This window comes from Eriocheir sinensis, chromosome 69, assembly GCF_024679095.1.
Source record: "Eriocheir sinensis breed Jianghai 21 chromosome 69, ASM2467909v1, whole genome shotgun sequence".
NCBI classification, from domain to species: domain Eukaryota; kingdom Metazoa; phylum Arthropoda; class Malacostraca; order Decapoda; family Varunidae; genus Eriocheir; species Eriocheir sinensis.
Genome location: NC_066577.1, coordinates 3,043,307 through 3,070,202, shown reverse-complemented (window position 1 = coordinate 3,070,202; position 26,896 = coordinate 3,043,307). Strand labels below are relative to the sequence as shown.

The following is a 26,896-nucleotide window of genomic DNA, read 5'->3' as shown; positions in this document are numbered from 1 at the left end:
CGAAATGTTTAACAATACAACCCAGAGAGAGAGAGAGAGAGAGAGAGAGAGAGAGAGAGAGAGAGAGAGAGAGAGAGAGAGAGAGAGAGAGAGAGAGAGAGAGAGAGAGAGAGAGAGAGAGAGAAAGTAACACCTTCCCCGTTCCCCTGCCCCTTGCAGTAACAATGAAGGCCCTGGCGTGTGCGTCTGTGGTGGTGGTGCTGCTGCTGGCCGGCGTGCAGACTCATTCCCACCCTGGCGGCCATGGCCCTCCCTATGCGAGACTGTTCTTTGACTATTTCCGTGAGTATTGGGGAGAGAAAGTCGAGGGGGAGTGATGATGTGATTGGATGGTATCTTGGTCCATATTCTTAAACGTATCATCAGGCTCCCTTTACCCCTATACTCCAAGGCCACAGAATAGATTAACCTGGTTTTCAAGGGGTGATTTTTCCGCACAAGATGCAGAAGTCGGCTAAAACTATCACCAGCATCACAAAACAATCCATGAAAATCTCAGCAGCTTCTAATTGAGGCTTTTCAAACAGAGCAACTGAGGCGCACGACGATATACGTTTAAGAATACGGGCTTAGAATAACATGTTTGAGGTTACCGTCTCCTGCAGGAAAGGTTGGATGATGAGGTTATGAAAGGCTGCTGATAGGTTTGTGTGTGTGTGTGTGTGTGTGTGTGTGTTGCCACCACCACTATAGTGAAACCAGATTGGTGAGTCCGTTTTGGTGTTGGCTTCCGAAGGTCCCTGTCTCCTCTCCGCTCTGCCACACAGCCCCAACACCTATTTTCTCCCCCTCATATGTTAGCTATAGGTAACAAACGAAAGGAAGAGATAGGTGTTGGGGCTGTGTGGCAGAGCGGAGAGGAGAAAGGGACCTGCGGGAACCAACGCCACAAACGGAGTTGCCAAGCTATATCTGGGTTTCACCATATCACCGATACCGCCATGTCGCTCCTCCCCTACACCAGTGTCTGAGTTCTGCGAGGGCATCGAGGACACGTGCCAAGAGAACATATGGGACTGCTTGAGGGACAACAAGCCCGAGCCGATCCAAACGGAGGAGCAGCTCACCGCCCTCAAGAACAACCTGACAGCCTGCGCAGAGGGTATGAACGACACCGACGCCGACTTCTCCGACCTCACCCTCGGTAAGGCCTGTCCACCGATGCCAGATTATCGTACTCGGAGGATCGTATTTACCGGTTTCTGGCCCATAACTGTTGCCAAGAAGCACATAAAAGTAACCATTTTAATGATAACTATGTATGAAGGCAGTTATTGGGGTCGAGGAGGCAGTTTTTGGGTCGGAAATCGGCAAACACAGAGGCAACTAGATATTTCCAAGGGCTGAAAAGGAGATCAATCTAAAGCTAATGAGTGTTTCTTCAGATTCAAGGTACATAAGTCAAGCTACCACTATGCTCATATAACCACCTAAGGAAATGACCGGAGCTCCGACGAAAGCCTTGTTAATTGCTTGGACACCGAGAGGTTTAATATCAATTGACTAGGCTTTCGTAGGAGTTAAGCCAGGTCATTTCCGTGGGTAGTTTTAGAACCCCTCTGGTGTGACCCTTCTTCTGTACCATGAACCTAAACTCATAAAGAAAACGCTCGCTAGAACCCGAGTGACCTTAAATTTTTGGCTTCTGGAAATAGTTGCTGAGGAGTGGAACGGTCTGATAATATTGACCTAACTAACGCGTTTTTCACCTTTTCCCCCCCCCCTCCCCGGTGCTGCAGCCACCCTCCAGCAGCGGTCCAGGCGAGGTGAGCTCTTAAACCCTGGCTATGGCGTTAGCAGAGAAAACGTGGGCCCCCTCATCAGGTGCATGATGGAGAAGGACGGCAAGGTGTGTCCCTGATATATGTGTGTGTGTGTGTGTGTGTGTGTGTGTGTATGTGTCTCTCTCTCTCTCTCTCTCTATCACCACCACAATCCCCACTTTTATCTTTGCTATTACTACTACTATTACCTGATAATTCTACTACTACTACTAATAATAATAATAATAATAATAATAATAATAATAATAATACCACCACCACCACCATCTCTTCACTCACCCACAGCTCGAAACCATCAAGACCTGCACCACCGGAATCTAAGTTCCTTCTGCTGCCGCCAGGAGTCCGCACAAACCCCTTGAAGGACTTCCGATGAATACACAACAGACCCAAGGACCCCCTACAGGACCATGAACTGAAACCCCTGCCTCTCTCTCTCTCTCTCTCTCTCTCTCCTTTAAAGTAGACAAGAGCCAGGTCCTTCAAGTTGGAACGATGAATAAGAAGTTTGATAACTAAATGCGCGGCGTTAAACTCAAAGCGTTCAATGCGTCAAGGACTTGGGGTCAAAATCGCGTCAAACCACACATTCTCACAGCAAGCCATCGATGCAGCAAATACCGCGATCAGAATGTTGGGCTTCATTAAAAGAAACTTTTTATTTAAGAATAAAGATGTAATACTCCCGCTCTACAACAGTTTAGTCAGACCCCACTTGGAATATGCGGTACAGTTTTGGTCTCCCCACCATGCAAAGGATATTGCTAAATTAGAAGGTGTTCAGCGTCGGGCAACGAAAATTATCCCTTCCTTGCGCAACAAATCCTACGAAGAAAGGCTTTCTACCCTTAACATGTTCTCTCTTGAGAAACGTCGCCTCCGAGGAAAACTGATCGAATGTTTTAAAATACTTAATGGTTTCACGAATGTAGACAGATCAACATTGTTTATGATCGATGACACTTTGCGCACGAGGAACAATGGCGTAAAACTCAGATGTAGACAAGTAAATTCAGACTGCACCAAATTTTTCTTCACCAACGTTGTAGTGCGAGAATGGAATAAGCTCCCATCATCAGTGGTCCAGTGTAACACGATTGACTCCTTCAAAAATAAGCTCGACCGTCACTTCCTTCAACTTAATATCAACTAGAGTAGAAATGCAACGTTTTGGAGTCTTCTGATTAATGTAAAATCACTTAGGTTTAAGGACAGACCACCAAGTCTGGACCATGGGGTCTGTGTGGTCTGATTTTCTATGTAAATCTATGTAAATCTCTCTCTCTCTCTCTCTCTCTCTCTCTCTCTCTCTCTCTCTCTCTCTCTCTCTCTCTCTCTCTCTCTCTCTCTCTCTCTCTCTCTCTCTCTCTCTCTCTCTCGTTTACTTTCATTAAGCGCAAACTAAAAAACAAAGCAGCGACAAAATTAAGAACCAAAGAAAAAGAAGAAAAAAAATCCATCAACTGTGTCACCAGCTAATTCAATAAAGTGAAGTAAAAGAAGATGAAAAAGAAGAAGAAGAAGAAGAAGAAGAAAGCAAAGAAGAATCCATCCTGTGTCACCAACTGCCAAAGGCTATCAGCTACAAACAGATGCACTCACAAACACAACAGTAAAAACAACAATAAAATAAATAAATAAATAAACTTCACACAATCAACTCGCAACAAATTCAAATCATTCAGTTTTTTGTTCATTGGCTTTGATCCTATTTGCTAAAATTTCACCTCTTTCAAAATCAATAAACGTTATCTGCTGCTTGTATGTGTTTCTCTTTCACTTGATCATCGTCATCGTCTTCATCAACCATTATGAAGCCTTCCCAGCACAAAAGGGCGGTATTCTCAGATGCTTACGCCTCTCACATCAACTATTTCCAAAGGCTACAAAGGAGATGCATCTGTTTCTAATGGGTGTTTCTTCACGTTCGCCGTACAGCAGAAGGGTCAACCTACAACCAGAGTCAGGAAACTACCCCTGGAAATGCCCAAAACTCCAATGAATGTCTTGTCAAATGTGTGTGCTTGGGTGACCATATGCTTAAGAATACACACTTTTGACCCTTCATCTTTACCACAAACCTAAAAAGACGCTTAGGAGAACCCGACTGATCTCTTTATGTGGACAGGAAATTGTTGTGAAAGGCGGAATTGTCTGCAAGTACCGACCAGAGAATAGGATCTTTCATGTAGTGTTACGTTAGAGAAGGGAGTGTGTACATATAACAAAGTACACTATAAGTTCCAAATTCTATGACCCCGACACCCTTAACACAAAGAACAATTAAAGTTAAAGGGGATAAAGTAGATATATTGTAGGACCATCCATGTTAGGTTGGAGAGGGGAGTATATACACTGTAAGTTCCAAATTCCATGACCCCCAACACCCCTAACACAAAGAATAATAATTGTAATTACGAAAAAATGATTGGATGCGCATCAGGCAACACCGCTCGCTTCAAGGCCGCGTGTACTACAAACATAGTTCTCAAAGTTCAACAAGACACTATGAAGCTTCCGACGATTAGTTTTCATTTTCGATTACTCTGAACCATAATTTACAATTCCTCATCCCTTACTGATTATAGATTCAAGGAATAATTACCTAGAAGAAAGTAGCTTACTTTCTTGAATAATGATTTTGGTTGGAATGCGGACAAATGTCCAGAAAGGCCCTTTAACATCCATTTAAAAATACGAAGACTTGTCAAATTATTCCTCTTTACTGTCAATGAACAATGTTACATACACAAACAAAAATAAAGGGCGTATAAGTCCTCAAAAGAGCTTGCGTATATATACGTACTAAACACTACCTTAAGAGGTTCGTATATATACGTACTAAACACTGTACAGGTTAAAAATAATGCGTACGTCGTACATATCTGACGCTGTATGGGTTAAAAATTATAAAATACAAATAATTGCGCCATTATTTGCTTTAATATAGAGAAGAAAATAACATAGAACTCTTGTTATTATTCTAGATTGGCACCATTCTTAAAGACCGTTTTATGTCCGAAATCGTAATGATCCATGCGCGTTCTGGATGTTACTGATTTAGGAACTAGTTTCTGTGGTGTAGTGTAGGGCAGCTATGAGGTTCAGTCTGCTCAGGAAGCCCTCGTGAAACAACAACAATGGACTTGGAAATTTTCAAGGCATCCCCACCATATTTAAGCTGTTGACGCAGTAAAATGGTATGAACGGTAACTAAGACTTTAACAAATGTGAAGCAAATGAAGTATCCTATGCACTCCGCATGCTATTTTTTGGGTGTATTAGAAGCAGTAGTAAGCTAGATTAACCGAATACCAGGTAAACTTGAAATGGATAAGCTTGGGTATGATTCTAAATAAATACCAAGCCGTCACCAGAGCCCCTAAAAAGCTTGGGGCATAATGCTGAATTAATACTGTACCAAGCCGTTACCTGAACCCCAAAAGCTTGTAATACATAAGCTTGTAATGGATAAACCGGTAAAGATTCCCAAATGAACACCTCTCTCTGACGGTAAAGATTCATTTTAGTACCGTGCCAGTATCTCATTATCTACTTAGTGAAAAATCACCATCTCTTCATATATCTTTTCTACAAACCTTCAATTAACAGTCATGGAAACGCTTTGAAAATCCAATTCAAGGACTTTTTTTTACTCTTGTAAATAGGGGATGTTTACGAACGCGCGTCGCCACCTCTGCCGCCCTCCCGACACAGCGTCCCGGGGCTCTCCAGCAGGGACTCTCTTCTTCTTCTTCTTCTTTTGACCTGTGCCGCTTTGTATCGCTTCTTAGGTCCTCCTTTTTTCGTTCCGCTTTTCTTCTTTTTCACTTCTACACACTTTTCTTTTCAGTATACATCACTTTCTTAAGCACTTCATCCTGAAACTTAGGTTTCCTGTCCTTTCCTTTTCCAGATTTATTTGCCTATGTGCTTTGCTATTTTCCACTAGTACACTTTTCACTCCACTTTTACTGTTCAGATCTTTTTTTCCAAACACATGCCAAGAAAATTTTTGTGTGAGGTATTAATTTCACTGCTTCCTCCTTACTGCCATATAGTCCTAACACGGTACTTACTCCTCCGTCTTCCTCCTCCAATCTGCTGTGCCACTCCTCTTCCCCAATAATTTCCACTACTGAAGCCAATAGCCTTTGCCTCTCCATACCTGTCACAGGCCACTATCAGGTGCTCTATTGTTTCCTTTTCCCCTATACACAAGCTACAGTTTTGGTCCTGCTCGTCTCTGCTTCTCCCCTTTACTTCTAGAGTTCCAGACTCACGGAACACTTTCACCCCCGCTTTCTCCGCGGCCACGAGCACCTTGGTCTCGGTCTGGGGCAGCGTTTCTCTGACCGTAGTCTGCCACGGGAGGACTTTATCACTTTACCCCCGGGCTGACAGAGCTCTTTCTCTCTCTCTCTCTCTCTCTCTCTCTCTCTCTCTCTCTTATCGCTTGATAAAGTTCCACACCATAAATTACTTTATAAATCAAAATAAACTTGAATTATAGGTATTGACGGTCAAGTACTCCTTCACGAGTGAGACTCCACCTACGTAGGAGGGGCTTCGGCATCAGCCTAAATAAAATAGACTATTGTATACAAAGACGGGAACGGAAGGCAGGAAGGAAGGGGAAAGCGTTAAATGACTCAGTACATATATACAGAGAGGGGCGGAAGGAAGGAAAGAAGGGTTGAGCGCTAAATGACAGCTTCGAGCAGGCCCTTCCGGTAATGCGCTAAGGCGAAGAATTGAAACAGCGTGTCATGATGAGTGCGCGTGAGCGTGCAGGCGTGCTTGTTGGGAAGGAGAATGGGCAGCAGGAAGGCAGTAATTTGTCCCCTTCCCTACCAGTGCTTACTTGCAACATGCCAGGATCTAATGCCCAACAAGCACCGTGTCCACCCGAGCGGGTCACCCCTTGCCCTTGGGGATGTGTAACCCGTAAATGATCCCCAAAATGACCCTTGAAGGTAAAGGTCGGTATTTTTAGACGCTTCCGCCTCACATTTCCAAGTTCCGAACATGAGATTAATCGGGTTGTCTTGTGTGTCTTTTCATGTTCATGGTAGAAGGGTCAAACTACCACCAGGGTCATTAAACTACCCCTGGAAATGCCTCAAACGCCTACGAAAGCCTTGTCAGACATGTGGGCATGGGCGCCCAAATACTTGATACTATGGACTTCAGGTCGGTATTCTTAAAAGCTTTCTTCTGTTACACCAATGATTTCTAAAGGTAAAAAAATCGGTTATAAGGACGCTCCTGTGAGTAGAGCAGAAACTTCGTCAAACTATATATATAGTAAAACCAGTTCTGCCAAATCGGTTTGCCGTTGGCTACCGGGGTCTCCCTCCCTACCACTCTGCCACATCTGTCTCCAATTATTGGATTATAGCCTAGATGCGAAGTGTATACAGGCCTCGCCTTTACTCTCTCTCTCTCTCTCTCTCTCTCTCTCTCTCTCTCTCTCTCTCTCTCGTCCGCTTTCTGCTTATAAGAAAACTTTAGGGTGCATGCACAGAGAACGCTGGTTTTCTCGGGCCAGTAACCAAAGCCGATCGACCTGTTCGGACTCGCGCTGGCTTCTGGCGCTGGTAGGTGATGCTCGCGCGAGAAAAGCAATGTTCTCCGTGCACGCACCCTGATATATTCTGTGCATATTTATTTCTATATTAAGGCTCGAGTTCATAGATTCCACAGAATTAAGAAAATGAAAAACGGTTGACTTTACGTACGACCTGTCAACCACCACCCGGGACCCCAAAATGCTGCGATTCACGCCAACCGCTTCCCGAGCACTTGGTCATGCATGCGATCGAACGGCTACCGGCAGTCGTCCAGTGTGCGTCCAGGTGGCTGGACGGCAACCGCGGTAATTAAGACTCGCACCTGGACCTTGACCTCACACTTGGACCCGTACCAAGAGGGAAGGACGATGCGTACCTAGAATGACAGCTAGCATTTTTGGAACCAAGGTCTGCGGGAGAGACGAAGGGAAGGTAAGGTCTAACCGCATCTTCCCTTTTACCTTCGAGGAAAATTATGTATATTTTCCAAATTTGGCGTGGCAAATAGTTGTGGTTGAGTTAAAACAACCTGAGAAAATATTTTCCTTAATTGGAAAGTTATATTATACAGTAGTTGCAGCGAGTATGTTTGTCATGTTTACAACAACAGCAAGCGCCTTCAAAGCACAGAGACACCAGCCAGCAGGCGGGAACCTTCGTAGCTCAAATTCTCGAATGATCTTTGGTTTTTCAAATTCTTTGATTGATAGCTCATTTCAGTTAAGACATTTGGCTCTGCAAATGCAAATAAAGGGTATCTTATTATTTACATTTCTGCCCGAAATCGTGCCAAATCTATTCTCCGACTACCCAAAAACTCTTTCATTAATAGAAAATGCCTAAACCTTGCTTTCTCTAACTCTTCCCGTGACTTCTGGCATCTAGCCAAAAACATCTCCTCCAACTTCACTTCTTCATCATTCCCTCCACTCCTCAGTCCTGACGGCAACACTGCCGTCTCATCTATCTCTAAGGCTGAACTCTTCTCTCAAACTTTTTCTAAAAACTCCACTGTGGACGATTCTGGGCATATTCCTCCTACTCATCCCCCCTCTGACTCCTTTATGCCTGTTATAAAGATTCTTCAAAATGATGTTTTCTATGCCCTCTCTGGCCTCAATCCTCAGAAGGCTTATGGACCTGATGGAGTGCCTCCTATTGTCCTTAAAAACTGTGCCTCCGTGCTGTCACCCTGCCTGGTCAAACTCTTTCGCCTCTGCCTGTCAACATCTACCTTTCCTTCTTGCTGGAAGTATGCCTTTATACAGCCTGTGCTTAAGAAGGGTGACCGCTCCAATCCCTCAAACTACCGTCCTATAGCTTTACTTTCTTGTCTATCTAAAGCTTTTGAATCAATCCTTAACCGGAAGATTCAAAAGCACCTTTCCACTTCTGACCTTCTATCTGATCGCCAGTATGGGTTCCGCAAGGGGCGTTCTACTGGTGATCTCCTAGCCTTCTTAACTGACTCTTGGTCATCCTCTCTTAGCCGTTTCGGTGAAACTTTTGCTATTGCGCTGGACATATCAAAAGCTTTTGATAGGGTCTGGCACAAATCTTTGCTTTCCAAACTACCCTCCTACGGTTTCTATCCTTCTCTCTGTACCTTTATCTCCAGTTTCCTTTCTGACCGTTCTATTTCTGCCGTGGTAGACGGTCACTGTTCTTCCCCTAAATCTATTAACAGTGGTGTCCCACAGGGTTCTGTCCTATCTCCCACTCTTTTTCTGTTGTTCATTGATGATCTTCTTTCCAAAACGAACTGTCCTATCCATTCCTACGCCGATGATTCCACTCTGCATTACTCAACTTCTTTTAATAGAAGACCCACCCTACAGGAACTTAACGACTCAAGGCTGGAGGCTGCAGAACGCTTAGCCTCAGACCTTACTATTATTTCCGATTGGGGCAAGAAGAACCTGGTGTCCTTCAACGCCTCAAAAACACAGTTTCTCCACCTATTCACTCGACACAATCTTCCAAACAACTATCCCCTATTCTTTGACAACACCCAGCTATCACCTTCCTCAACACTAAACATCCTCGGTCTATCCTTAACTCAAAATCTCAACTGGAAACTTCATATCTCATCTCTTACTAAATCAGCTTCCTCGAGGCTGGGCGTTCTGTACCGTCTCCGCCAGTTCTTCTCCCCTGCACAGTTGCTGTCCATATACAGGGGCCTTGTCCGCCCTCGTATGGAGTATGCATCTCATGTGTGGGGGGGCTCCACTCACACAGCTCTTCTGGACAGAGTGGAGGCTAAGGCTCTTCGTCTCATCAGCTCTCCTCCTCATACTGATAGTCTTCTACCTCTTAAATTCCGCCGCAATGTTGCCTCTCTTTCTATCTTCTATCGATATTTCCACGCTGACTGCTCTTCTGAACTTGCTAACTGCATGCCTCCCCCCCTCCCGCGGCCCCGCTGCACTCGACTTTCTACTCATGCTCATCCCTATACTGTCCAAACCCCTTATGCAAGAGTTAACCAGCATCTTCATTCTTTCATCCCTCACGCTGGTAAACTCTGGAACAATCTTCCTTCATCTGTATTTCATCCTGCCTACGACTTAACTCTTTCAAGAGGAGGGTATCAGGACACCTCTCCTCCCGTATTTGATCTTGCTTTCGGCCACCTCTTTTGTTTCTTTTTTAGGAGCAGCGAGTAGCGGGCTTTTTTATTATTGTTTTCTTTTTTTGTGTGCCCTTGAGCTGCCTCCTTTGTTGTAAAAAAAAAAAAATAATAACGATTAATAATGGAAAAAAACACATGAAATAGTAAATAATAACTGTTGAAGGCGAAGCTAGGCTATTTCGAATATTAGGCAACCCATGTTATTGATACATGCAACACATCAAAATTCCTAATGTATAGACACTTGCAGAGTCGTATGTCACTTTATATACCTGAATGAGATGAAATATGAGTATCTGAAAGGCTATAGATCGTTCGCGTATGATCAGACTATACTGTTTGATATAGAAGTTGTTTCTTAGTGTCCTTGTATGGTATATTATAGCTGCAAATTAATCTTCTGTTTGCGGTTCATATACGATGGTTTGAGGCCCCCCCTTAGGACATAAACTGCGCCCTTTCAAAGATTCACTGAGATCTGGGGGGGGAAGTATCATTCCTGTGAACACTACTACTGGCCTATTAATCATAATGATAATAATAATAACAATACTACTACTACTACTACTACAATTACTATTACCTACTACCACTACTACTACTACTACTATTAATAATGATAATAATAATAATAATAATAATAATAATAATAATAATAATAATAATAATAATAATAATAATAATAATAATAATAATAATAATAAAAGAAATAATAAACATACAAAACAAATAAAAGAAATTGCGAACATTATCGTATTTGTATTTGTAAAGAAAAAAAATGCGCGTCAAGCAGCGCCAGATGGATTCGGTGGATTCAAATCCAGTAACAGATCCTACCCTGAAAGATATATATATATATATATATATATATATATATATATATATATATATATATATATATATATATATATATATATATATATATATAATATGGTATGGTATGCCCATATTATATATCAGCCCCCCTTTCACGGTTATTATCAGCAGTCACAGTAATGTTATTACCAAGTTATGTTACACATTTCTCTTTCTTAATTCTGTAAATTATTTGGGAAAGCAACAAAGCTATAGGTAACATATGAGAGGAAGAGACAGGTGTTGGGACTGTGTGCAGAGCAGAGGGAAGGAAAGGACCAGCGGGAGCCAACGCCAAAACGGACTCGCCAATCTGGTTTCACTAAAGGGGCCGTATTCTTATCGGGCTCCCATTATGACTGTTTTTCAAGTCCACAGAGAAGATCAATCGGACTTTCATGGGTGATTTTCCCGTTCAAGATGCAGAAGTCAGGTAAAAATATCACCAGCATGATCACAAAACAGTCCATGAAAATCCCAGCAACTTCTGAGAAATAAAAATAAAAATGACGCCTTGAAGTTCGCCTTGCCAAAGAAAAAAATATATAAGAATTACAGAAACAACTCAATCATGTATTTAAATCCACAATATCTAAATTCCCATAAGTAGAATCCAATGAACTTCGTCAAAAAAGATAAACTTCAGTTCTGCTATTACCATAGCTGGGCGTTATCGCGATAAGTTATCGCGATACTTTATCGCTGATAACAAAATCGGGTTATCGGCCATCCGCTACTTATTTAAATATATATCGGTATCTTCGTTACTTTTGTAACCAAACTGGCGATAATCGCTACTTTTTTCCGACTCAGAAAAAAAACGTTGTCTCCTCCCTACACGTGGCCCGGGCGCCCGGTGTTGTATTAAAAAACTTCGGGGTATGAAATATCTTCGGTGAAGATATTTCATACTTAGATCATCAACATTAAAACACTAGGTTACTTTTTTTATGTTAGATTCAAAAATCAATATATCAAAAAGAAAAGTCATTTAACTTTGCCCAAAAATGATTATTCACTGCCTCAAATTTGATATTCCATATTCGTTTTTGAGCATGCCATGGTATTGAAGGCACCCGGTGTTGTGTTATTTGGTGTCCCATCGTCAAATGTTGGCGCTTTTGTTTACAAATACTGGTCTCTCGTGAACTACGCATGTTCAGACCAGTAAGTGTAGCCTAGAGTCTCACAAAGCTTTTAACACATTAAGATACAGTACCACCATCCTCGCTGTTTCTAAAACGGCACTCTGTACATATAAATACAACTCGCACAGAGTGTCGTTCTAGAAACAGCGGGGATGGTGGAAGTGGTACTGTATGTCTGATTCAGCCTTCCAGCAACTCTTAATTACGGTTAAAAAGCTTTGTGAGACTGTACAGGTCTACGCTTGCTGGTCTGAGCATGCACAGTTCACGAGAGACCAGTGTTTGTAAACAAAAGCGCCAACATTTGACGGTGGGGACGCCAAATAACACAACACGGTTCAGGCGTTTCTAGTATTACCGTCCATAGGTACGTGTCAACTTGTGGTTTTCAGGTTTTGTAAGTTTTCTAAAATACAAGTAATGAAAATTTGAATTCATCTATGTTTTTTTATTGGAAATAATATAGTATCATTTTCGCCTATCGGACTTATCGCTATCGGAATTGTGGATTAATATCGGGTATCGGTTATCGGTTATCGGTTATCGCCTATATTTGTGTTTCCAGTTAACGAATATCGGTTATCGCCGATAAGGTTTCCCATTATCAGTTATCGGTTATCGGGAATAAGGTTTTCTGTTATCGTGCCCAGCTATGGCTGTTAGTGCCTACCGCCCACAGGGCCACTGGGACCTGCCTGAGCTGGTGGGCTGGTTCATTAACAATAATGTTCTTTCAGCTGTGATAAGTGAGTATCCTGCATTTGCCCCTAGATTGTAGTTCATATGTCCAGTCCCTTATGTCTGCTTCCTTAACTAAATCAAGGCCTTTATTTTTTTAGCACTTGTCCCCTACCATTGTATCTTTTTAGTTTCCTGGTGCTACTTCCACATGTATCCTTAGTTGTATAATCACTCTGTACTGCCTGGGGGTTGGGATGGCATGCTCCTCCCTTCTCCTTTGCTGTTTACTTGCAACAATGAACTGTCAATCAAAAATACGTCTTACCGAGAAATGAAAAAAAGAAAAATCGACACAAATCTAAGAAAGTAAATATTTATACAAGTCCACATAATTTTCGTTCCTAACAAAACATTTCAGTGTACTTCAAAATATATGTATAAAAAAACACTAACAAACACGGTACTACACATCAACGCAGAGCTAGCAAGCCAACACACACACACATTCACTCCCCCCCGCCCCCCCCACACACGCACACACACACACACACTCAACGGCCACTAACATAACCCTGAAGAAAAAAGAAATAATAAAGGTCTATATTATCAAACTCTTCCAAGCCTTAGGGTCATATTCATTCCGGCGCCCAAGTACATACATTTAACAAGGCTTTCGTGGGATTTGCGGGCATTTCCAGGGGTAGTTTTTTATGACCCTGGTGGTAGTCTGACCCTTCCTCTGTACCGTGAACGTAAAGAAACACCCATGGAGACGCGTTTGACCTCTTATTTTGCCTTTAGAAATGATGGATGCAAGAGAAGGGAGCGTCTAACAATACCGACCTTAGTCCACATATTTCAAAAGGCTCTCGCAGAAGTTGTCGGGGTTCCCATGGGCGGTTTTCTTAGCCTGGCGGAAGTTTTACAAAGCTTCAGCGCCATGAACGGAACAAACACTCGTGAGAACCCAACTTAGCACCTCTCTGGCCCTGAAAAACGTTCGTAACAAGAGCCCCGGACCTAAGTCTATATATACCAAGTCAAGTCACTCTGCTTCAAAACTGCGACCGGTACGCGCAGGAGGCGGTTTTGGGGCGGAGCAGCAGTTGACGTCACTTCAAGCCCCCCCCAAAAAATACCCGCCAGCTCAGGGGTGACTAAAGTTGGGACCGTATGTGCACTCTGGATGTGCATTCTCGCCTTCTTTCACAGTGCGTTCAGGCAAGCCACTGACGAAAAAAATATGTCTTTTTATTGTGTTATTGCGTGACTGTAATTTCAATGACTACAAAGGGGTGTGAGGGAGGTCATGTTGAAGTGATTGATTTAAATTAGTCCGTCTTTCCTCGTTTTCCCTAAATCCCAGTTTCTACATTCTCTAGTTTGGCTCCAAGCAGTGTCGCGCATAAACCACGCCTCGGCCATGTCTCCTCCCACAAACCTGCGTATGACTTGACTTGGTGTATATAGGCTTAGCCCCGGACGTTTGATAATACGAGTGAGAGATGCAAGTAAAACCACAGAGAACCACCCCCTCGCCATCTCCTCCGAGCAAAGCGGAACTAATCCATCACATTGTACTCGTTTCTGATGAGTCATAATAGAACGCTTAATTGCTCCAAACTTCCTACATGTCCCCCCAACCCGGCCGGACTCTCCCACCTCTCCCCTCGCTGGAGAGTATAAAACACCACCACACCGCCATTCCGTCACTATCCCGTGTCCAACTCTTCAGGTGAGCTGTACACACACACACACACACACACACACACACACACACACACACACACACACGTGAGGAGAAAAAGGTCGGTACTAGACGTTTCCGCCGCTCAAATAAACTATTCCCAAAGGTCAAAAAGAAGATCAGTCGGGTCCTTTTCAAATATGTTTCTTTAGGTTCATGATACAAAAGAAAGGTCAAACTACCACGAAGGTTATAAAACTACCCCCTTGAAATGACCCAAAATTCTATGAAATCTATCAATCAATCAGTCAATCTGCTGACTGCTCTTCTGAACTTGCTAACTGCATGTCACCCCCCCTCCCGTGGCCCCGCTGCACTCGACTTTCTACTCAAGCTCATCCCTATATTGTCCAATGACTTCCTAGCGAGATTCACCGTTATTATGAACTACGCTACCAAGGTATGTGTAAATTCCCGAGACATCAATGTCTTCGCCACACGTATGTACAGACTGCACTGTTTCATCTAGCAAGCCTCCAAACCTTGGTCTTGGCCCAGGAGACCTTAAATCCTAAGGGCTTCGTCTCCAGCGACTCCGCCAGGATTACTGCATCATCGGTAAAAATGAGGTCAGTGACCCTGGTATTGCCAATGGATGCTCCACAATGACTAGTTCACAACTCTGCCAAGTGCCAAGTTCATGCAAGTGTTGAAAAGCGATGGTGAAAGGACACAGCCCTGCCTCACTCCCGCATTCACGGGAAAGAAGATGGACAAGTCCCTCCCACATTTCACAGCTCTGTCAGTCCCAGAATACAGGCCAGTCAGCAAACCAATAGTCCTTGCAGGAATCCCTCGGAGTGGCAGGAGATCCCAGAGTGCCTCGCGATGCACTGAGTCGCACGCCTTCTTGAGATATCGACATAGGCCGCGAGTATCCCCTGTCGAAACTCAAGTCGGCGCTCCACCAGTACACAGTACGAAGCGCTAGGAGCCTAGGATACGGGCAGTTGTTGACTTGCCAGGCGTAAACCCCAGACTGTTCAGGTCTCTGCAGCCTCAGCAGCTGGCTGCGAATTCGCATCAGCAATAGATGGGCAAGTATACCTTGCCTGGCACACTGAGCAGTGTAATATCACGGTAGTTGTAGCAGTCTTGAATGTATCCTTTCCCTTTCCAGATAGGGACGACCAACCCCTTCTTCCAGTCAGGAGGAATGATACCAGAATGCCACACGGCACTCAAGACCACATACAATCCGCGGATCATTTCCTAACCTCTAGCTTTGAGCAGCTTAACACTGATGTTACAGATGGCAGGTGCCTTTCCACCCCTCAACTTTGCTACAGCCTCTCTGACCTCGGCAAGAGAGGGCGGGCTTTCGTCGATGGGGGGATCGGCATCCGCCACGTGCAACCCAGCAATTGGAAGATGCCCACTTGGAGGCTCCGCCGTGTAGGCTACAACTGCTCAAAGTACTCAGCCCAACGAGCCCTCTGACCATCTATGTTCGACACAAGGCAGCCATCAGCCGTTCGGATAGCGCTCACCTGAGAGGGAGAGGGAGCGGAGCTTCTTCAAGGCTCAATAAGCGGGTCGAAGGTCATTCGCATTTAAATGGCTCTCGACTTTCTCAGCGAGACACTTGACATACCTCTCTTTTTCTTTCCTCTAGAGAGCCCTAGTTCTACGCGACAATTAAGCCCTACATTGGTCCCGATTCCCAGCAAGTCTAGAAGCGCGACTCACCTTGATATTCTCCAGCGTCTCTGCCGAGGCAAATCCACTCCTAGATCTCTGGCGCACTCCATTGCACTCCTTGGAAGTTTGCAGTCTCACGCTTGAAGGTATCCCACAGTTCTACAGGGTCCTCAAGAGAGCTGAGCACTGCGAACCGATTTGAGACTGTCACTGCATACTCCTGAGCACATGCCAGGTCCTTCAGCCACTCGAGATGGAACACAGCTAGTAGTGTTGTATCTCGAGATTCTTCTTGACCTGACATGAAGCTTGAGTGTTGCAACAACAAACCTATGATCAGTTGCAAAGAATCCATAAGTTCCAATGAAAACCCCCATGAAAGCCTTATCAAATATGTGTTTGGAGCCGAAATGTTTAACAATACAACCCAGAGAGAGAGAGAGAGAAAGTAACACCTTCCCCGTTCCCCAGCCCCTTGCAGTAACAATGAAGGCCCTGGCGTGTGCGTCTGTGGTGGTGGTGCTGCTGCTGGCCGGCGTGCAGGCTCATTCCCCCCCTGGCGGCCGTGGCCCAACCTATGCGAGACTGTTCCTTGACTATTTCCGTGAGTATTGGGGAGAGAAAGTCGAGGGGGAGTGATGATGTGATTGGATGGTAACTCGGTCCATATTCTTAAACGTATCATCAGGCTCCCGTTACCACTTTTCTCTAAGGCCACAGAATAGATTAACCTGGTTTTCATGAGTGATTTTTCCGCACAAGATGCAGAACTCGGCTAAAACTATCACCAGCATCACAAAACAATCCATGAAAATCTCAGCAGCTTCTAATTGAGGCTTTTCAAACAGAGCAACTGAGGCGCACGACGATATACGTTTAAGAATACGGGCTTAGAATAACATGTTTGAGGTTACCGTCTCCTGCAGGAAAGGTTGGATGATGAGGTTATGAAAGGCTGCTGATAGGTTTATGTGTGTGTGTGTGTGTGTGTGTGTGTGTTGCCACCACCACTATAGTGAAACCAGATTGGTGAGTCCGTTTTGGTGTTGGCTCAGGTCCTATCCTCTCCGCTCTGCCACACACAGTCCCAACACCTATTTTCTCCCCTCATATGTTAGCTATAGGTAACATACGAAAGGAAGAGATAGGTGTTGGGGCTGTGTGGCAGCAGAGAGGAGAAAGGACCTGGAACCAACGCCGCAAACGGAGTTGCCAAGCTATATCTGGGTTTCACCATATCACCGATACCGCCATGTCGCTCCTCCCCTACACCAGTGTCTGAGTTCTGCGAGGGCATCGAGGACACGTGCCAAGAGAACATATGGGACTGCTTGAGGGACAGCAAGCCCGAGCCGATCCAAACGGAGGAGCAGCTCACCGCCCTCAAGAACAACCTGACAGCCTGCGCAGAGGGTATGAACGACACCGACGCCGACTTCTCCGACCTCACCCTCGGTAAGGCCTGTCCACCGATGCCAGATTATCATACTCGGAGGATCGTATTTACCGGTTTCTGGCCCATAACTGTTGCCAAGAAGCACATAAAAGTAACCATTTTAACGATAACTATGTATGAAGGCAGTTATTGGGGTCGAGGAGGCAGTTTTTGGGTCGGAAATCGGCAAACACAGAGGCAACTAGATATTTCCAAGGGCTGAAAAGGAGATCAATCTAAAGCTAATGAGTGTTTCTTCAGATTCAAGGTACAGAAGTCAAGCTACCACTATGCTCATATAACCACCTAAGGAAATGACCGGAGCTCCGACGAAAGCCTTGTTAATTGCTTGGACACCGAGAGGTTTAATATCAATTGACTAGGCTTTCGTAGGAGTTAAGCCAGGTCATTTCCGTGGGTAGTTTTAGAACCCCTCTGGTGTGACCCTTCTTCTGTACCATGAACCTAAACTCATAAAGAAAACGCTCGCTAGAACCCGAGTGACCTTAAATTTTTGGCTTCTGGAAATAGTTGCTGAGGAGTGGAACGGTCTGATAATATTGACCTAACTAACGCGTTTTTCACCTCTTCCCCCTCCCATCCCCGGTGCTGCAGCCACCCTCAAGCAGCGGTCCAGGCTAGGTGAGCTCTTCAACCCTGGCTATGGCGTTAGCAGTGAAAACGTGGGCCCCCTCATCAGGTGCATGATGGAGAAGGACGGCAAGGTGTGTCCCTGATGTGTGTGTGTGTCTCTCTCTCTCTCTCTCTCTCTCTCACCACCACCAGTCCCCACTTTTATCTTTGCTATTACTACTACTATTACCTGATACTTCTACTACTACTAATAATAATAATATTAATAATACCACCACCACCACCACCATCTCTTCACTCACCCACAGCTCGAAACCATCAAGACCTGCACCACCGGAATCTAAGTTCCTTCTGCTGCCGCCAGGAGTCCGCACAAACCCCTTGAAGGACTTCCGATGAATACACAACAGACCCAAGGATCCCCTACAGGACCATGAACTGAAACCCCTGCCTCTCTCTCTCTCTCTCTCTCTCTCTCTCTCTCGTTTACTTTCAATAAGCGCAAACTAAAAAACAAAGCAGCGACAAAATTAAGAACCAAAGAAAAAGAAGAAAAAAAATCCATCAACTGTGTCACCAGCTAATTCAATAAAGTGAAGTAGAAGAAGATGAAAAAGAAGAAGAAGAAGAAGAAGGCGAAGAAGAATCCATCTTGTGTCACCAACTGGCAAAGGCTACCAGCTACAGATGCACTAACAAACACAACAGTAAAAACAACAACAAAAATAAATAAACTTCACACAATCAACTCGCAACAAATTCAAGTCGTGAAGTTTTTTGTTCATTGACCTTGATCCTATTCGCTAAAATCACACCTCTTTCAAAATCAATAAACGTTATCTGCTGCTTGTATGTGTTTCTCTTTCACTTGATCATCGTCAACGTCTTCATCAACCATTATGAAGCCTCCCCAGCACAAAGGGCGGTATTCTCAGATGCTTACGCCTCTCACATCAACTATTTCCAAAGGCTACAAAGGAGATGCATTGGTTTCTAATGGGTGTTTCTTCACGTTCGCCGTACAGCAGAAGGGTCAACCTACAACCAGAGTCGGGAAACTACCCCTGGAAATGCCCCAAACTCCTATGAATGTCTTGTCAAATGTGTGTGCTTGGGTGACCATATGCTTAAGAATACACACTTTTGACCCTTCATCTTTACCACAAATCTAAAAAGACGCTTAGGAGAACCTGACTGATCTCTTTATGTGGACAGGAAATTGTTGTGAAAGGCGGAATTGTCTGCAAGTACCGACCAGAGAGTAGGATCTTTCATGTAGAGTTACGTTAGAGAAGGGTGTGTGTACATATAACAAAGTACACTATAAATTCCAAATTCTATGACCCCGACACCCTTAACACAAAGAACAATTAAAGTTAAAGGGGATAAAGTAGATATATTGTAGGACCATCCATGTTAGGTTGGAGAGGGGAGTATATACACTGTAAGTTCCAAATTCCATGACCCCTAACACAAAGAATAATAAAAGATAAACGGGACAAAGTAAAAGATATATTGTAGGACCATCCATGACAGGTCAGAAAGGGAAGAGTATACACATAACAAAATGCTAAAAAATTATAGAATGTCTGTGAGTAATGGCCTCTTAAGTGTTTGAGAATATGGGACAGGCCTCAATTGGAGTATGCGGTGCAGTTTTGGTCTCGTTACCCTGCCCAGCAAACTCTCAAGCAATCACTAGACTCTTAAAACTACCCAGAAGAGAAAAGAACCAAATCTTAAGATATATTCAGCCGACAGGAGATGTGGAATATGCTGTGCTAAGAGGAGGATGAATGTGAGGTTTGTAATCACTAGGAATTAAAAAACACAGACCAAGTGGTTTCTCCAGATTTACAGAACAAAAGTAAAGTGGACTACTCTGCACAATGTCTGGCAACTCTGTACAGTATAAGGGTCAGGGTGGCAGCAGAGGCCCACCAGCACTGACCCCTGCAGCACACCACTGTAGCCAGACACTGTTACTCTGCACACTGTTCAATACTAAGTAGCACGGACTCAGCACTGACCCTGCAGCACACCACTGTAGCCAGACACTGTTACTCTGCACACTGCTCAGTACAAAGATCAGGTTAGGGACCCAGCACTGACCCCTGCAGCACACCACTGTAGCCAGACACTACACATTGCCTGGGTAGGAACCTGGCTAAGAAGCATACTGAATCCAAGGTGCATATTCTTAAGCATATTGGGTTACTAGTATGACAAGTTCCCAAGGCCACAGAGAAGATTTACTGGGTTTTCATAGATAATTTTCCCATTCATGATGCAGAAATCTCGTAAAACTATCACTAGGATCACCAAACAGCCCGTGAACATCCCAGTAACTTCTACGAGGATTTTTAAACAGGCGAACTGAGGTGCTGATAGGTTTAATAATACTGGGCAAGGGTAATGTGAAGCTGTTGGCAGCCCTACTGGCACAACAAAGCCACCTTCAAACTTCACTCCATGGAAAAAAAAAATACTAAGTAATGTTGAAGCTTCTATTTGGTTCCTGAGGCAGCCAAGTCATCCTTCCCCCAGCTCTCCCTCACCCCAGGATGGCCTGCATAATACTCTACACAGGCTCACATGCTCCACACTTGACCCCTTCTGCTCTCAAGCCCATATTCTTACATGTCTTGGCACCTCAGTTTGCCCATTTGAAAAGCCTCTCGTAGAAGTTGCTGGGATTATCGTGGACTGTTTTGCATTTCTAGGGATAGTTTTAAACGACTTCTGAGCCATGAGCAGGCAGACCCATGAAAACCCAGTTGATCTTCTCTATGGCCTCGGGATATAGTTGTACAGGAACCTGATGATACGTTTAAGAAAGTGGACCTGAGCCAGACCCATGTTGTGCACCTCTACCTCTCACCCACACCATCCATCTTGTTAACCCACAGACTCTTCTCAAACAACCCACTGCCTCAGCATGTGTCCTTGACTTGTTTCTAATTGCTGACCATGGTACCAATAGGCTTTCTTCGGGGGAACTGGTGAGAAGGGAGAGGCTTAACTGGGGAGGGGAGAGCTAACTGGGAAGGAAGGGGAGGGCTTACTGGAGAGGGGAGGGGTTACTGGGAAGGAAGGGGAGGGGTTACTGGGAAGGAAGGAGAGGGGTTACTGGGAAGGAAGGGGAGGGGTTACTGGGAAGGAAGGGAAGGGGTTACTGGGAAGGAAGGGGAGGGGTTACTGGGAAGGAAGGGGAGGGGTTACTGGGAAGGAAGGGTAGGGGTTACTGTGAAGGAAGGGGAGGGGTTACTGTGAAGGAAGGGAAGGGGTTGCTGGGAAGGAAGGGAAGGGGTTACTGGGAAGGAAGGGGAGGGGTTACTGTGAAGGAAGGGAAGGGGTTACTGGGAAGGAAGGGGAGGGGTTACTGTGAAGGAAGGGGAGGGGTTACTGGGAAGGAAGGGAAGGGGTTACTGGGAAGGAAGGGGAGGGGTTACTGGGAAGGAAGGGGTTACTGGGAAGGAAGGGGAGGGGTTACTGGGAAGGAAGGGAAGGGGTTACTGGGAAGGAAGGGAAGGGGTTACTGGGAAGGAAGGGAAGGGGTTACTGTGAAGGAAGGGGAGGGGTTACTGGGAAGGAAGGGAAGGGGTTACTGGGAAGGAAGGGAAGGGGTTACTGGGAAGGAAGGGGAGGGGTTACTGTGAAGGAAGGGGAGGGGTTACTGGGAAGGAAGGGGAGGGGTTACTGGGAAGGAAGGGAAGGGGTTACTGTGAAGGAAGGGGAGGGGTTACTGGGAAGGAGAGGGCTTATTTCCCTACTGCTTAAACAAATAACAGCTTCCACCAACCACATGCAGCTGGGGATGAAAATAATGAACTCATCACATTCACAAAATCACTATTTGTTACAAGTCAGTACTTTTGTTTCTTTATGCTACACACGGCCCTCCACCACCACCTCAGCTACCACCTACACTCCCACACACAGCAAAACTTCAGCACAACACAACACCTCAGAAATGGGTCTCCATGTGCTGGGCAATATCTATTTTCATCTTGAAGTGCTTCCCACACACTCACATTTGAACTCTCTCAGGCCAGTGTCTGAAGGCGTGCTGCTCCAATACAGACTTTGCACCAAATTTTTTCCCGCACTGTTGACACTCATGAGGTCTATCACCAGTGTGTGTAAGGCTGTGCTTGTTGAGGTGACTCTTCTGAGTGAATCTTTCACCGCAAACTGTACATTCATAAGGTCTTTCACCAGTGTGTGTATGAGTGTGAACTTTGAGATAACTCTTCCTAATAAATCTCTTACCACAAACCTCACATTCATGAGGTCTTTCACCAGTGTGTGTGTAGTTGTGTAGGTTTAGGGCACTCTTCTGAGTGAATCTTTCACCACAAACTTTACATTCATGAGGTTTTTCGCCAGTGTGTGTAAGGTTGTGTCTGTTGAGGTTACCCACTGTACTGAACCTTTTGCCACAGTCATGGCATTCATGAGGTTTTTCAACAGTGTGTGTAAGGGTGTGCGTGTTGAGGTGACTCCTCTGTGTAAACCTTTTTTCACACACTTCACATTCATGATGTCTTTCACCAGTGTGTGTAAGAGTGTGTGTGTTGAGGTGATACTTCAGTGCAAACCTTTTTCCACAAACCTCACATTCATGAGGTGTTTCGCCAGTGTGTGTAAGGGTGTGTGTGTTGAGATTACTCTTCTGTGTAAACCTTTTACCACATTCATGGCATTCATAAGGTCTTTCACCAGAGTGTGTAAGGGTGTGTCTGTTCAGGGCACTTTGGTATCTAAACCTTTTGCCACACTCATGGCATTCATGAGGTCCTTCACAAGTGTGTGTCAGTGTATTTGCTGAGGTCGTCCTTCCCTGGGAGTCATTCCCCATACTCAGGTCACTCATGGTGTCCCTCACCAGTGTGTGCAAATCTATTCACACTCAAACTTTCCCTTTCCTTTATGGCTGGAAATGCCAGCAGCAAGGTGTTGTTGTTATTGGTAGTAATGGTGGTGGTTCTTCTGGTCCTCACAGCAGTGGCAGTGTTCCTGGTGGTCCCGACACTCAGGCTGCTGCCTGGCCTTGTAGCTTCCTCTGCCCACCACTCCTGGGGTGAGGAGTCAGCAGGTCTTGCAGGAACCTCAGGGAAGCTGCAGCAGCCAGCAAGCGTCATGTGCTGTCCCTTGGTGCTTCACTCCTCTCCTCAGACCCTCACTGTGGCCGTTAGGACACATAGGGTCGTGTGCTGACCCTTGGCACTGTGCTCCTCCCAGCGAGGTCGACAACACTTCCTGGTACATAAGAGAAAAGGTGTTAATGTAATGCTTTGTTCCAACAAGGTACATGGCCTCCTAACAGCCCACTGCAGGAAGGACATCCTCCATGCCTGTTCCATCAAGGTACAGTCACTCAAGACTTGAAAGTTCGGAGACAGGCCAGCACCATAAAACCCAGAAAGGGTCAGATACTGACAGATGCCTTAGTCCCTGGGATTAAGAGAGGGTCAGAGGTCTGGACAGCCTTGCTCCACCTCCACCCCTCCACACACACAGTGACATTCTTTGTTATTGTATTATTATTATTATTATTATTATTATTATTATTATTATTATTATTATTATTTGAGCATCATATCTTCCCCCATCTAAAACACAGGAAAGCACTCCCATGGGGGAATCAACTGTCTCTCTCTCTCTCTCTCCCCCCCCCCCCCTAACTCATATAAGAAATTTTGTTATGGTGTTTGTATAGTAATATCAGGATAAATAAAGAGGATATTAAGAAAGTGCGAGCCTGCTTTGATTCTTGTACTGATATGAATGACTTTTATTTTAACTGGTGTGTGTGTGTGTGTGTGTGTGTACTTGATGATCTGTCTATCTATCTATCTACCTATCCACATGATGGGATCATTTTTGTAATGGTGTTCATATACAGTCGTCCCTCAAATAGTATGGTTTCCAAAGGTACGGTTTCGGTTTTAAACGGATTGTCATGGAATAATTTTTTTTAGGATTTTAAAATTTCCCGCTCGTCACACCAAGTAGCCATGGCGTGAGTGGCAACACTGTTCTACCAAAACACCTGCTGAAAGGACCCCAAAGCATTTGAGAAAGGTGTTCACCTTGCAGAAGAATTCAGATTTAGGAGAAGTTACATTTTGGGAAGAGTTACGTTGCGGTAGGGAGAGCATACCACGTGAATGAGAGCAGTGTTCGCTGTATCTATCATAGTGAAAAGAAATTCTTGCCGCATTAACTGCCCGTGCTCCAAGAGTGGAGATAAAGGCTGTCCTTTTACTAAGCCTCGTCGTTGCTATGGTAGCGGCATCTAACTCACAGCAAAATGTCATACGCTGATCTTCCTGGCGAAGTTTAACATGCATTACTAGCTGTCGTGGCTGACGAACTCCTTACAAAAGAGGATGAAAAGGAAGCTGCAGTGGTTATGGTGGCACAGAGAGGTGAAATGCAATGGAAACACTTATGTGTTTATTTAGGCCGCCATGTTTTTTTTATTTTTTTTTTTTTTTACGTTATTGCCTAGTGCGCCGGTAGGCATCTTCCAGGTGGGGCCTGATGGTCGGCCCAGCCCGTTCTGGCGCAGGCGAGTGTTTATAGTGGCGCCATCTTGCATTGGCTCATGCTGCCCCCCGGAACTCGTTCTTGATTCGCTTGGACGGCTTCCTCTAGAGTCCGGGTTGATGGGTGGTCTTCAGGACAGCATGTGGGTAGTTTTAAGCCACTCGGCGGTGACTGAAAAATCCGAGTGGTAGCGTGAGGATTCGAACCCGCGTCATCCATCACGCGAATGTGGGTCCAGTACGCTACCACTGCCACCGCCTACCCCACGCTGCTTGCTGATGACATCATCACAGCACGAAGGTGCTCAACCTCTCAAAGCCAGGAGCCAGTGGACATGCCGAGTTGGCAACTCGTCCTGCTGTGTCACCCGTTTGAGAGCACTCGGGACATTCCGAGAGTCCCAATTCCCTATCTCAAACACAGCCCAGGGAGTGTTTCTATGGGGAGCATTAATTTTATACGGATTTTCAAATAATACGGGGGTCCTGGGTCCCTAGCCCCCGTACTGTTTGAGGGACGACTGTATATAGTATTTCAGAATAATCAAATTTCTGATTCTTGTATCAAAGGAAGGTCTATCCATCTATCCATATCTCTGATGTCCTGCTCCCTCACTCCAGGGAAGTGCCTCCATCTCTCCCTGTTCTGGCACTCCCTATCAACACATTCAATCCTGCTACTTCCAACTCTCTCGCTCCAATACCCACTCACCCTATTGATCCACTTCACAGGTGGTCTTCCCCTGACACCCCCTCCCTCAATCCTTCCCTCATACACTCTCTTCATGAATTCATTCTCCCCCATTCTCATCAGGTGTTCAAACCATCTCAATGCACCATGCTTCACCCACTCCACCACTTCACTCCTTTCACTGTCGCACCCATGCCAAACCACTCCAAGGAAGGTGACTGCAAAAAATTTACATTTTTTTATCCAAAACTCGATTTCCATTTATTATAAAACACTTTTGTTACCCTTGAAATGCCTGGTGTATTCTGTGAAAACGGGTTGATACCATTATTCCTTATATACCGTATTTGACGGCTTACAAGACACACTTTTCCAAAAAAATGTCCCTGAAAGTCACCCTGTGTCTTATAAGGTCAAGGTTCAGCTTTGGGTCACTGGCTAGTGAGGTGTTAGTGCAGCAATGGCACTTAAATTAAACTGCAAACGTAAACAAGGTGGCGATCGCTTTTACAGCAACAACGGCAACTCTTTTTTAAAGTAACAGTGTATAACAGTAGTACTTACCACTACTTCATATAAAATAACACCAGTCAGGAAGAAAATTAAGTGACATTTATGCTTGCACCTAAACAAACTAATGGACGGTTGTACACCAAGCCTGACAACATGCGCAGACACGCTACATTTCCTTACTAGACAGGCATCATTGAGGTAGAACAGACCTTCTTCATAAAACTGTTTAACTTTGTTTGATTAATAAACAAACAATATGTGGATAATATTGATGATATATTGAGAAGATAGGTTATTATTGGATATTTACAAGTGCCTATTTCTCCATTTTGCGGCCTATGGTGATGACCATTTCCTGAGCTTCTTATGGGTAACCCTGCCAAGTGGGGGTAGACATAGAATTCACGAGGTTACTGTTGTGTTACTGTTGCGCCACAGACCATTTTAAAACATCACTGAATGATAGGTAAGAACTTCCCGGTATGAAAACATCAACGTCATCGTTGGAAACAAGAAAGTGAAACAATGCCATTTGTCAATATTTTGTAGAGAAGGATGTTTCAACCCTTTCATTGCTAAACGCTTGCAGCAGGCATTAGGCGTATTTGCTGGTGGTGCTAAACGCCCACTGCAACCTCCACCCACACTCAAATCGCCCGCGTATGAGTGTTCCAGCACTATTCTCACAACACAGGATTGCCAATTGAGTGGATTCTTCACTAAATTAAGTGGAAAATCATATCAGCCCAGCGCGGCAAATGTACAGACGAGTAACTGGTGGATGTTCTTGCCCAATACAGCGGCATTTTTGCATAGCTTCACCTGTCACCTGACTGATTCTTTGACCAAATAGTTGTAAATATTGCAGTTGGCAATACTCCCTTGCCAGAATCTGAAGAAAAGATGTTCGCAGTTCCCTCAATACGGCTGATCATCCGGCACGCACCGACGTAAGTGTTAACATTCAACACTCCCTGAACATGCATGTATGTTCGCAAGAGAGACATACATAACTGACTCCTATAGATCTGGACCTCCTTTTTCC

The 26,896-nt window shown here is 44.8% G+C and overlaps 2 protein-coding genes across 4 annotated transcripts; one reads left to right on the top strand and one right to left on the bottom strand.

Moving 5' to 3' along the window:
• The first annotated feature begins 127 nt into the window (after positions 1–127).
• Positions 128–18,942, top strand: LOC126988379 (uncharacterized). Of its 3 annotated transcripts, none has more exons than XM_050846442.1 (4): positions 128–282; positions 965–1,144; positions 1,740–1,849; positions 2,070–2,218. In XM_050846442.1, exons 1-4 carry the CDS (start codon positions 165–167, stop codon positions 2,103–2,105), a joined length of 444 nt encoding a protein of 147 aa, XP_050702399.1. In that variant the 5' UTR covers positions 128–164; the 3' UTR covers positions 2,106–2,218. The 3 variants fall into 3 exon arrangements, with proteins under 3 accessions (XP_050702399.1, XP_050702400.1, XP_050702401.1); XM_050846443.1 differs by lacking the exons at positions 965–1,144; positions 1,740–1,849; positions 2,070–2,218 and adding exons at positions 17,340–17,519; positions 18,115–18,224; positions 18,402–18,942 and having other exon boundaries at positions 143–282; XM_050846444.1 differs by lacking the exons at positions 128–282; positions 965–1,144; positions 1,740–1,849; positions 2,070–2,218 and adding exons at positions 16,532–16,668; positions 17,340–17,519; positions 18,115–18,224; positions 18,402–18,942.
• A 647-nt stretch (positions 18,943–19,589) lies between these two features.
• LOC126988377 (zinc finger protein 239-like) lies at positions 19,590–23,587 on the bottom strand. The gene has a single exon (XM_050846441.1). The coding sequence runs from the start codon at positions 22,967–22,969 to the stop codon at positions 22,124–22,126; it is 846 nt and encodes a 281-aa protein (XP_050702398.1). The 5' UTR covers positions 22,970–23,587; the 3' UTR covers positions 19,590–22,123.
• Positions 23,588–26,896: the final 3,309 nt, after the last annotated feature.